The following is a 12658-nucleotide window of genomic DNA, read 5'->3' as shown; positions in this document are numbered from 1 at the left end:
TGGGAATGGGAATATTTTATCATGACTTTCGTCTCATCCAATATTCGCTGGTACTATCTTCTCACTAAAACATCATTTGTCTTGTTTTTCCTCTTTTTACAGTCCCTCGGGTTTTACTGGAAACAGGAATATGATGCATGCCGATGAATCAAAGCATCGAGATTTAAATTAGGTTCATTTATTCCTTTTATTTGTAAATTTAATGGTTATTTCATGGTATGAGCATTTCTGCTTAAATCAGTTTCTTCATGCTTACGTTTGATCAATTTTTCATCCTCATCATGTTTATTTTAGTTGGATTTGAATGATGCTCAACCTCATGGACGTCCCATATAAGTTTTGGTACTATAAGTGATTCCGATAGACTTCTTCATAACAGTTATGTGCCCCAGAATTAGAACCTGCATCATTAGTTATTCTCAAGCATGGGTTACATCGTCTACTTTTTAGGACTGTAAGTTCTGTTTCTTTAGCCGCTGATAGGATGAGGTTCCAGCAACTACAAGAGACTTCAAAGCACTCCACTTGTTTGGTAAGTATCGAAGGTCGATAATTAATTATTAGGAAATAGTTGTGAGCCACCTAATCATGATACATTTTTTTATGTTCAGAACAGACTCTTCAATAGACCGTAATGTTTGTGATAACATGGCATTTACCGACCAAAAGTGGCCAAATCATTCTGATGGTACAGTGGATGAGTCGTGAATGCCTGGTAGGCTTCTTGTGTGATGATATAAAGCAGTCCATGTACATTGCAGAAGGGAGAGATTCCAAGCCTGTTTTTGACACTTGGATAGTCTTTAATTTGATAGCATCACTTGCCAGTCCATAGATATTGTTTGTTTTGTAGATTAACTAGGGTGCTCTCCTAAAGAAGCCTTAAACTATAGCAATCTTCTCTCTAAGTCAACAATTGCTGCTTTCAGTTCACTCGGTGCTCTTTTTGTTATCAGATAAAGCGAGTCCAACATCTTTGTATAATATCAGACCTCCGTTGATGGCATTGTATCTAATCCAACACACTGCTCGAGTGGGTATGCTTTTGCATGGGAAAGCAGTTATCCTCTTGATTCTTTATAGATGAGGAACAAAAAAATAAGCAACAAAGGTGACATGCAAAGTTTGTGTGTGTTGTATATTAATCTGCTCCTGTCGTATTACTTCATAGCATTACTTATTTGGCCTATGCCACCAACATTCTTAGCTAATGCACTGACTGTGGACTTTAGGTTTCCAAGGAGGTGGTGGACCTTTACATGAGCTAAAGCAGGGAGGGATGCTCACGTTTCCTCAAACAACAGGACTGCCGAGAGACCCGACTGTTTTTTTAAGGTTCACGATTTTTTGTTGTCCGCTAATTTCCGAGAAGAGTTTTTGCTTCGTGGTTGATGTATTTATGGTCTACTGTGGTCGGACATAATATTACCTTTTGGTTTCTGTCAGGCACCATCCTTGCTTTGCTGATGATGCCAAACAGTATCGACATGTAGTATTGATCTCAGCAAGGAAAAGATCCACCTAGCTGCAGGAAGGTCAGATTTAAACTTTGTGCATGTTGCAGTCAAGGCATCAGTTCATTGCTTCCTACTCACTTTTGAGAGAAGCAAAGGAGAAGAAATGTCTTCTCCTTCCCACTGCCTGCAGCCTGATCCGTGTTGCAGCAGTCAGTAGCTTCCTTACCCGAGAGGAAGATTAAATGTTTGCACCATCAACACATTTAGCTGTAATTATGAACGTCGGGGGCCTTTTGTCTCTTGAATCATCCCCTGCCAGGCCCTGTGCCTCTGATGCCTTTATCACAGTGGGGTCAAACAAGTAACCATCATGACGAGCAGAGAAGAAGATAACAGTTGCATTCATTCTACATTAAGTTATATTTATTAGGGATGTCAGGGCCCAAAACACTCTAGGTTTAATTACTTCACGCAGGAATATGCATCACGCTCTCTTTGCTCTCCTTTCTCCTCTCAGCATTGGTTTAATTAGTTTGCTGCACATGTGTTCTTTCAGCCAGGTTTCTGTGAACTTCTCACTGGGATCAACTGTTCACCACCATGATTAGGGCTGTCAGTTTCACTACCTCTGAGCAAATCGGAAGAGGAGGATGACCGACACAAAAGGCCATTGCCTGTCAGCTCCTACAGATCCGGTACCAGATATAGGCAGCGGAACCGTGACCAACCCTAGGATTCTGTGTCAGATCAGCTACCAAACCTGCACCCTCACCCTTGCACGATGTGGTGTGGTAACACAAGCAGCACCCATTGCTTGGCCTGGGTAGCTAGCTACCACTGGGGCACTCGGAGTTCCAACGGGGAACGGTCTGCTTGGTTCCCAAAACCCTTGGGTGCTACTAAATCTCTCTCACGGGGGAGAGAGAGAGATGTCATTAGTGGTAGGTGCCTCCTTGCTTGCGAGGAAGCATTAATAAAATACACTAGTATTTTAGAGAAATTAAAAGTTCAAGCATGCCCAGTAGATCTTGGAAGAATTTTTCATTTCTTTGATTTTGATTGCCTTCCTTGAAATCTTGGTACAGATCAGATGATGCATCATATCATCTGGTTTAATTCGCATGTTAAAATGTTTTTTGAACTTGTTGACTGACAACCTTGAGAAGTCTGGCCTACTATGGATACAACTTCACCTTCACCCTCCTCTCTTCGTTTTGCAGGTCTCCTCTCTTGGTCCTGTACCACCAGCCTTCACAGATTTCCTGTGCATATCGCGTGGAGAGCCCCTATGCTCCAACACCCAGGAAATCAAAGAAGGGTAAGCTAATCTTCTCTTTCTCATAGGTTGTCTCACCGGAAGGCAAAGCATTGGTCATGTGGTAGGCCGCCGGTTCGTTTGCTGTGACCTCAAAAGTTGTACCGGTGCAGACAGAGAGATCAAACCCACGAACCTGCATCGTGGGAGCTCCAATACGGAACCCTGCACAAGCTAACCCAGATCATTCATTCAGAACAAAAGTGATACAGTGACACGGGAAGCCACCGTTCGTGAACAGATCATAGCAGTACCATTGGGCACGGTGACGGAGCCGAGGTAGAGGTCGGTGCAAGTGGAAGCAGTCTCCTCTCTGGTGGTGGTCGACTCACCACTGCATGCATTGTTGCAGGTGGTGGTGACCTCCTCCCACCTCGGGAGGGGCTGAGATGGGGGATAGCGGAGGGAGGGACGCTTCCGCCTCCTGTAAGTACTGGACTGCTTCTCCCTCTGTTTCCTGGCCATGATCACATGCCAATGGTTCTTGACTGCATTGTCTGTCCGGCCAGGGAAGAGCCTGGCGATCAGTGCCCATCTGTTGCCGTAAACCCTGTGCGCAGCCAGAAGCCTGTCTTCTTCTTCCTCGCTGAATGCCTTCCTGTTGATCCTTGGATCCAACTGGTTGAACCATCTCAGCCGGCAGCTCTTCCCTGCCCAATTCCAATTCCAATTCCAATTCCAGAGACAAGAAGAACCAAGTCAAAAAGAGGAAATCAGTTCCACACATCCACATTTCAATGGAAGGAAGAGAGGATCAGTACCTGATCTTCCCACTAGCTTCTCGGCGATCATGTTCCAGTTTTGAGGGCCATATAGAGAGACGAGCTCCTTGAGCTTCGCGTCCTCAGCCGGCCTCCAGTGGCCCCTGACACACAGCTTTTGCTGCCGTTCGCTCTCGAAGCTGTTGCCATAGCCACCACCTTCCTCCATCATGACTTGGTGGCTACTGCTTCTGCCCCCATGTCTCTCATGCTCCCCTGCCAAATCATCGAGTCCCCAGCATTCCCTCTCTCCGGTGGGATAACCCATGACACCAGGAAATCACCAAGGCTGGAAACAAAAAGATGAGAGGAGGAGTCGACCCAGCTTTTAGAAGATGATGGAGAGTTCAGACAACGCTTCTTGAAGGACAACAAAAAGAGGAGCAGCCTCGGATGGAAGCAAACCACGTCTCTCTCTCTCTCTCTCTCTCTCTCTCTCTCTCTCTCTTTCTGTATCCTTGTTTGTGTCTACGGGTAGGTTCGGAAAAGAACCGCTCGTGTGGGTGTGGGTGTGGGTTTGGGAGTCGGAGCTTCTCATCTCCCCGGCCCCCCCTCCCGCACAGCTTTATATGCGTGAGAGCAGCCCCTGTCGCACTCGGCAGTGACATCGCCTTGCGTCCCCCACTGTTGTCGCTGCTTCACAGCCGCGGAAGACCACCAAAGGCGACAAAAAACAAAAGGCAAAGGGCGAACGGCACAGTAAGCAATCGGTCACCTCCACCGTCTACTCACGACTTGGATTTTTACTGGTGGCTGTCTGTACTACTCCGCCGCTTTTAAAGCCTCTGCCCTCTGCTGCACCGCCCTCATTCTTATCCTTTCTTACGAGGATAAACACACTACCTGGTTCTTTTCAAAAAGCTTTATTTCAACCCGTTTTCTTTCTCTATTTTTTCTTTTTGAACTAATCACCCGAAAAACCTCCACCAGTTTCTTTCCCCAAACAAAGCCCAATTCAACTCTCTCTTCTTCGACAAATCAAACCTCACGTTTATCCTTTCGTTTATTATTGGGCATTGCTGTTACCTGATAAAAATAAATAAATATTTATATTAATGAATCAAGCGTTAGTGGGGGTCCCACATATGTTGACAATAATCGTACCACCTGTTGACTCATATTCCTTATCGTATGCCAACCATCATGCCTTCTTCATTGGACACACTCTCCTTATCCTTCCCCCAACAAAACACCTCCACCTGCAACAGTACAGAATTCCACATATGAAAACCTTCCCTCGATCAATCACCAATATAGTATGCCAATGATCACATGACTCGAATGAAATGTCCATGTCACATCTCAACAATGAGAAAAAAAAAACTGACGAGTAAAAATGCATCTAAATAAAATATGTTTAATATCATTAACACATATCATTAAACATAAAATATGTTTAATAATTTGGATTATTCCAATTCATAGGTAAATTGAGAGATTAAAAAAATAACAAGTGGTTGTCTTTTGGAGGTGGGAGAGAGAGAGAGAGAGAGAAATATATTCATTTGTTATCGAAAACCTTGCCATCATCCATCGTTAATAATAATCAAATCAAATTTCAAATCATTCATTGCATGCAAAAAGAGACTGTCAAAATCCAGTATCATACGGAGGATAAGAAATCTTCCGAGGGCCACTAGAAACATATTTAAAATACATCAGTGTGTTGTCTAGTTCATGCTTCCCACACTTTCCGTTTGTCTCTCTCTCTCTCTCTCTATGTCTCTCTCTCTCTCTCTCTCTTTCTCATTTGCCTTTCCAGAGTCAAAATTGACTGCTGACCAAAACTTCATACGTTGTCAAGAACATATCTATCTTTTGGCTACGATTATGGGAAAGAAAACCTTGCAACTCAATTTGATCGGCATGGCAAATACATTCTCCCAATGCTGTTATTTCAATCCCTTTACTTGTCGCACAACTTCATCTTGACCGAAACAAGAAAACACAACAATCATCCGTCACCATCGGCCACACATGAAACAAGTCATTGACTTTCCTTGCATGTCTTCTTCTCGCTCATTTAGTTCGTGTAGCGTAGGACATGGGTGTTTGAGTGTTTGATGGTGCATCTAAACCACCATGAATTTGTCTCCAACTATCAAATTGTGATACTTCCACCTCGATGTCTGTCCTTCCATGTCAACTTCCCTCCCTCCTTCCTTTTTGTTCCTATTACCACCAAGAAATTATATTTTCTTCACCTTTAATTGGTCCCACTGCCAACTTAATTCAAAATATTGTCATTCTAAATGTGAAGAATGTTAGTAAGGTGTGTAATAAGACAAGATTAGGTAAACGAAGCAGACGTCTATTATCGACTCCACCCTATGGCTACTTGACATATTTTGCATTTCAATTATGTCTAACATGGTTTTGTCCTTTTGACAAGTTTCCATATGTGTCTAAGAGGATTTTATTAGCTCTCATGAGGTCATGATTCTCTAACTTCAAATCGATGTGAGAGAAAAATAGTATGTATGGTCTACTAATTGATCTTTTCTTGTGTGTGTATATGTGTGTTACTAATATAGATAATTCGGCTAATCAAGTGATTAGAGAGAAGACGATATATACTAATTAGTGATATTAAGTTAATATCTCTCTTTTTCACTGGTAGTGATCTTTTTTTCTTTTCCATTAATTTTTGGCCTAACTCATTTAAGGTATGTATAATTTTAAGACTCAAAATAAGGATCAAAATGCCTCATTTGAGTGTAGTCAACCACATACAATAATGTTCTAATTATATGTGGTAAGTCTCATGAACTTATTTTGTTGAGTTCTATGAATAGATCTGTAAGCAAATTAAGAATATTATTATTATTATTGATATAAATTTCATTCAAATCCAAATTTCAGCCTCATTAACCATCTGATTACTTTACTTGAATGCCTGTTTTCTTAATCAAACATGAATATGGGATAGATTAGTCAATATGTAATCATATTTTTTTCATTCAATAAATTTCATCCCCCATATATTTTTCTGTATTCTAATAATTTAGGATGCATATGTGGCAATGGATGTGATCACCTCTTTTGACTCAGGTCCATAGCTGCATGTGGCAGGGAAGACAGCACAGTTGCCTTGTTCCCCTTCTTCCCTTCTCTCTCTCTCTCTCTCTCTCTTTGATCTTTGATCTTTTGTGAGTTTGATTGACCATTTATTAACTCATAAAAAAAATCTGTTTTTTTCGATTGCCAAGAATTTGCTGAAGTAGCATGTTATGCCCTATTGCTTAGCTTATGCTTATGTAACATGGGAAGTCTCAAGGATTCTCCTATGGCAATTAGTTGAGGACTGTGACATGCATGCAAGGCAGCCATTGTTGAAGCAGTGCAACTCTACATTCATCTCCTCTCTCTCTCTTCTCAACCCATCACACCACCATTCAAGACAAACCCAAAGAAGAACAGACCATTAAACCCACTCTCTTTGATTTATTAGCTTCAGTATCTTTGAAACAAGGATACCATATGACCCCATTTCAACACATTTCTTCCTTCCAAGGACACATTTCTTCCTTCCAAGGTGTCCTTCAATTCTCTCTCTCTCTCTCTCTCTCTCTCTCTCTCTCTCTCTCTCCCCCTCAACAACTACGTCGTGAGTGCATGCCAGAACCTGAAAACATGAAGATAAAATGTGCAGGAACCAGTGCATGCAGATGAGAGAGACACATAGAGGATAGATGAGCTCCTATATGATCTAGTGCTCTCTCTCTCTCTCTCTCTCTCTCTCTCACACACACACACACACGCTTCTTCGAAGCTGAACTTCCAAATCCTCCACTGCAACAGACAAAGTAAGCCACCAACTTTGAACTCAACCGAGCAAAGTCCACATCCTAAGAAGACGCCTAGAGAAAGCAGGACTTAATTCCGATTCCCCCACGGCATCCCGCTCTTCCTCACTTAGCTTTCGGCCTAACGCGTCTTCGCGTTTACCTACTGCAACATGATGTATAATGTTGGGGTCCTCCATTCCTACTCAAATCTTCCCTGCATCCTTCATCGTGTAGAGTCCATGAGATGTAGATGTTTGTGATGAGACAAGGTGAGATTTCCCAGTCGTTGTCGAGCCACGTCTGCATTCATCTCCTCTCTCTCTCTCTCTCTCTCTCTTACTCTTATGTCAGACCTTCAAACCTCCAACTCAAACAAAAAGATCACTGGAGAACCAAGGAAGAAGAGATCATGCATGCAAGCTACTCCCTTTGGATTATTAGCTTCGTTAAATGTATCTGGAAACAATGCACAGCCCATCCTTATCATTTTCCACACACGCTCTCTTCTTCCGTTCCCTTTCATCAATCATGCTTCACTTTGTCTCGTGAGGCATCCTCCTTTTCTCTCTCTCTCTCTCTCTTTCTTTTGTCCACAAGTAGGAGTTGTTGGAGACTGTAATCATCTGCATGGCAAGCAACAACCCTTCTTTTCCCGTCAAACAGCCTGTGGCCGATAGTCTTTTAGGTTCGGGAGACACGGATCCCCATATCTACCTACTTCATCCTGACTTGTCATGTCGGATCTTCCCATCCTCCTCCTCATTCTCTAATAAAATATTTCGATATATTTAGATTATATCGGTAGGATGATCACTTGGAGAATTCAGTCAATGAATTCGGTCCGATAGTGCTCTCTGTTAAGAATGCTAATTAGATTGAGGTCGTGATAAATATTAACATTATGCATGTCCTTTAACGAACCGAGTAATGACTGACTTATCGAATAAGCTTTTTGATTAGCAATACGTAATCGATCCCATGGAGTCGGATTGATGTCTTTGTTGACATTATTACGTTGTCAACCTTATAGGGTCGACCATCTCCTTATGATGCATCGGTTGAATGGAATCAAGTGTATCGGACTCGATATGATGATAATATCGATGATCGTGCACGTGTCATATCAAACTTATCACTTATATTTTAGTGATTTGTCTCTTTATATAATTATATAAAGATGAGTGATCATTTTTTGTCGATTGATCATTGGTGTGGCTCATAGACTAAGGAAGACCCGATGGGCTTATGAGTTATTGGTTTCTATACTCATAAATCAATGTAGAACTAAATGACCTCATCAGTGCTCCCTCCCGTAGGGGAGACAAGAGCTCACATGACGCGAAATGATAAAATCATGCATGTATGTCAGTCACCAAAAGCGGACAATTCCTCGTAAACCTACGAGCCGCACTAATGGCCAACCGACCAAATAGTCCTTTATTAGATTGGTATTAGAAGAAGGGACCAAGGCCTGCACCTTGGTCGAGCAAACTTGTGCACCTCGACTATGAGCCCTTTGCTCCTCTATGGGAGAGAGTACCGATAAGATCAGTAAGTGGTTGAAGAGTATAGGAATTAAAGGCACATAAGTCTGCTGGATCTTCCTTGCTCTTAGTCGTATATTTTGGAGCTCACATGTTCCGAAAAGATAAAATCGTACTTAAAAAAATGATTAGACATAAACAAAAATAGAAATGAATCATCATTGCCATAAACTAGAGATCACAAACTCAACATCAACATATGAGAGACTTGCCTAATAAACGAAAATTGAGAGATAATTAAAAATAATAATAGCAGGTAAAAACTGACCACAATAATTGACCGATGGGACCCAAAGCGAAGACTTAGTCGTAGCACTAACCGAGTCGTTCGGATGGATCCCATGAGATGCGGATACTAGTGATGAGACCTGTCGATCGGGTTCGATTCTGTATCTTTGTCAAAACAGCGACCAGGGTTTTCTCCTATACCATCCTAGAAACTGACGTGGTCGGGACAAATGGAGCCCGTACGAGAAGAGAGATCGAGTTTCCTGCTGCGGTTGAGACAGCCGATCTCCACACCCTTTCCCCTACCTTCAAAGAACGTGCCGATGAACAGATGCGCCAAAAATCGTGACAGAAGTGACGATCCCATGATTCACGTACCGTGAAATCTTTCTAATAGGTAGGGTTAGGTTCGATGGATCTTTCTTTGTTGGATTACAGCCGTGATCGACGTGTTAGATTTATGGCAACATCAAATTAGATTCAATCAAATCATCCATCCAACGATCTAATGACACCAAATCAAGATTGAGTTTGGATTCACGTACGGGCAACAGCGGGAAATCAAAACCTCAACTGTCCCTACTTTGGGCCCTTATTGGGCTTTTAATAGACAAAGAGCCCAAACATAGTTATATAGTCCAATAAATTTTTATCTAAAATATGCCATTATCTATATAGATTTGGTCATAACAATGTGAAACAGATGTAACTTAAAATTCATATTAATTAGTATAAAAAAGAACATCAAAATTTGATAAATTGTTGATGATGTAGAATGAGTGAAATCTAAATTAAAAAAAAAAAAGATTACAAAAAGGAAAAAATAGAAAAAGAAGAAGAAGAAGAAGAAGAAGCAATGAACTATCTAAAAGAAAGGACTTGAATTAGTTTTTCAAGCATAATAAGGGTTTCCATCATAGCATATATGAACACATAATTAATTTATGATGTCATATGTATATATAAAGCTTGAATTGGACCAAAAGTTGAAGTTGGAAATGCTAGCTGTCTAATGCCTACAGGTATATCTATATGAGGAAGAAAGGAACACACACACATATATATATATATATATATATATATATATATATATATATATATATATAACTCTTATAAAGAGTATTTTTAGATTAGCCAGTGGAAGAATCTATCTGCCAGCTCAAAAGTCAAGGTGGACAAATGAGCTTATACTAAAAAGATGAGCTTACTTTACATACTAGAAAAATTCTGAACCAATTAATTTATTACTGTGTTATATAGATACATATATATACTTTATAGCATCGACGAAATCTTAAGTTTTATTTTTGTTGATATGTCTAAATATAATTCATATTCCACACCCTTTGAGCTTTGTATTTGTTACTTTACTTTTAACATACGATTTAGGTCATGATGGAAAAGTGACTTAAGTTGCATGCATCATCCGAAGGGAGGGGAGGCGTCCAAACTTTGATGACTTAAGTGACTTAGGGATTTTATTTATTTTACGTAAGCCGTATACTATCCTTAAGTGTCCGTCCAAAGGATTCACTTCCTTATAATCTTATATAGTCTCTTAAAGATTTATAAAAGTCAAAAAAACACCTAAATACATTACATCTTTTTTACTTTACTACATATTTAATTATACTTTACCTATAACACACCTTTGACTTCAAATTGGTTTCGCCCGATTGCTACTTAATAGTCAAATATCGATCCACCAATGTTGTTTTAACTTGTGAGCGACTTTAACTCTGGTATAGAGTTGATCGAGTTGTGCTAATCTTCGTCAGTACCTATGATTTTTTTCTAGATAAGAAAAAAGATTGTGTAAGTCTTTCGAACATTTTTACACCGACTAAACTAAATAGATGTCTGTTTGAACTTTAACGAGCATTGTAATATATAATTTAAAGTTTTACACCTTTATCCTAGTAAAATTCACCCATCGATTGCTCTTTTATTTAGTTAATTTCTTTAAATAGGTTTTGCATCATCTATGTTATCAACTATTATTTCATTAAAAAATAAAATAAAAACTACCATCGGTAGAACTGATCATTGTTCATGAGCATTTTACAACTATTATCCGTCACGAAGTAATTTTTGAAGGGTGTTCGAAAATATGTAAAGCTCATAGATAGGGTAATTAAGATAAATAAGGTTTATGATCCCACCCAATCTCAAGTTGAGAACCCCAAGCTTACTTAACTTACTCGTCTGCTTGAGGATTATATTTCATATATCAAATTGGTTATTGATCTTTCTCTTGTTATTATTGAACTTCTAGAATACAAGAAGTATTGTTCAAAAAGAGTAAATTTTCAAGTAGATTAGAGCAAATCTCTTATAGATATAGTCATCCATAAGGGACTGTATATTATCGAGCATCATCACATCGATTTAAAATATATCACTTTTAATTATTTTGATAAGAAGTTATTTGACAGTGATATTGTGAAGTCCCTTACCCACTGTAATATTTGTCACTGAATTCTTCACTTTTTTTTTTTTTTTTTTGGCCTTTACGATCATATGCTCTTCTCCCACAAAAGCATATCTCTTTTAATAAAAATATATTCTTATTTAAGTATTATTATTCCTAAACCAATAACCCAATTGTTATTAAAATTTGTTTCCCCTATATTAAGTTATCTCTTGTATGATGACTTACATATATCGTTTTCTAGAATGATTAACTATTTAATAAAAAAAAATTATTTAAAATCTTTTTTTAATAAATTGGTTTCAATTGAAGTTTAAGTCAATTTATATCAATTCTAATTTTTTTTATTTGCCTTACAATATGTTAGTGCAATGGAGAAAATATTATAAATCTATTCAAAATATTATAACTTATAATTTCTTATAATCAATATATAAGGTATGGGCTAATTATATATTCTCTCATATAATACTTTTAGTGTCTTGGTCTCTATACTTTAAAAAGTTGTATTGACATCCCTATAATTACGAGAGTGAAACATATATGTTCATGTACCTTAATAACGTTAGTTTTATCGATGGAAACATAAAAATAAAAGATAAAAATATAATTTTAATATTTGGTGGAGGACGATGATGTCTATGTAGTTGCATTGGCTACTTCAAATGATGATAAGATTTGGTCTCATCGTGATGCCACTTGCCCTCACGTGGAGTGTGCTATCGACCTCATCACTATCCTCCTCGTGTTGGCTGTCGTGGCGTCTACAGTGAAGATGATGGTTGTCATGATGTCTACGGTAAAGATGGTGGCCGCCGTGGCATCTATGACATAATGTTTTGCATATTTGTCGTGGACATCATGGTTCGCCTCTCTCGAATTGGGTCGTTGGGTTTCCTTAGCATAGCCAAGACAACATCTAATGCATTTGCGATAACATCGATGCAGTTGTCGAGCGACGTCGCTCGACAAGAGGTGTTGTCGGAACTGATGTGACAACGTGGCGGGGACAAGCAACAGGAGCTTCGTGTCGAGGTTGAGATCTGCCCAATGGGTCAGTAGTAAGGTGACCACCACCATATGTGTCGATGCAGATACAAAGCGGCGCAGGACGAGCAACGACGAGTTATGTGG

At 39.6% G+C, this 12658-nt stretch overlaps 1 protein-coding gene across 1 annotated transcript; it reads right to left on the bottom strand.

The window, feature by feature from the left end:
• Nucleotides 1-2485: 2485 nt before the first annotated feature.
• On the bottom strand, nt 2486-3801 carry LOC135674774 (transcription factor CSA-like). The gene is made up of 3 exons (XM_065184922.1): nt 3534-3801; nt 3027-3422; nt 2486-2937 (listed from the first exon to the last, which is right to left on the bottom strand). The coding sequence occupies exons 1-3, from the start codon at nt 3799-3801 to the stop codon at nt 2744-2746; spliced, it is 858 nt and encodes a 285-aa protein (XP_065040994.1). The 3' UTR covers nt 2486-2743.
• Between the last annotated feature and the right edge of the window lie 8857 nt (nt 3802-12658).

This window comes from Musa acuminata, chromosome BXJ1-5, assembly GCF_036884655.1.
Source record: "Musa acuminata AAA Group cultivar baxijiao chromosome BXJ1-5, Cavendish_Baxijiao_AAA, whole genome shotgun sequence".
Lineage (NCBI taxonomy): Eukaryota > Viridiplantae > Streptophyta > Magnoliopsida > Zingiberales > Musaceae > Musa > Musa acuminata.
The sequence above is the reverse complement of the archived record's forward strand: the minus strand, read 5'-3'. Positions and strand labels throughout refer to the sequence as shown.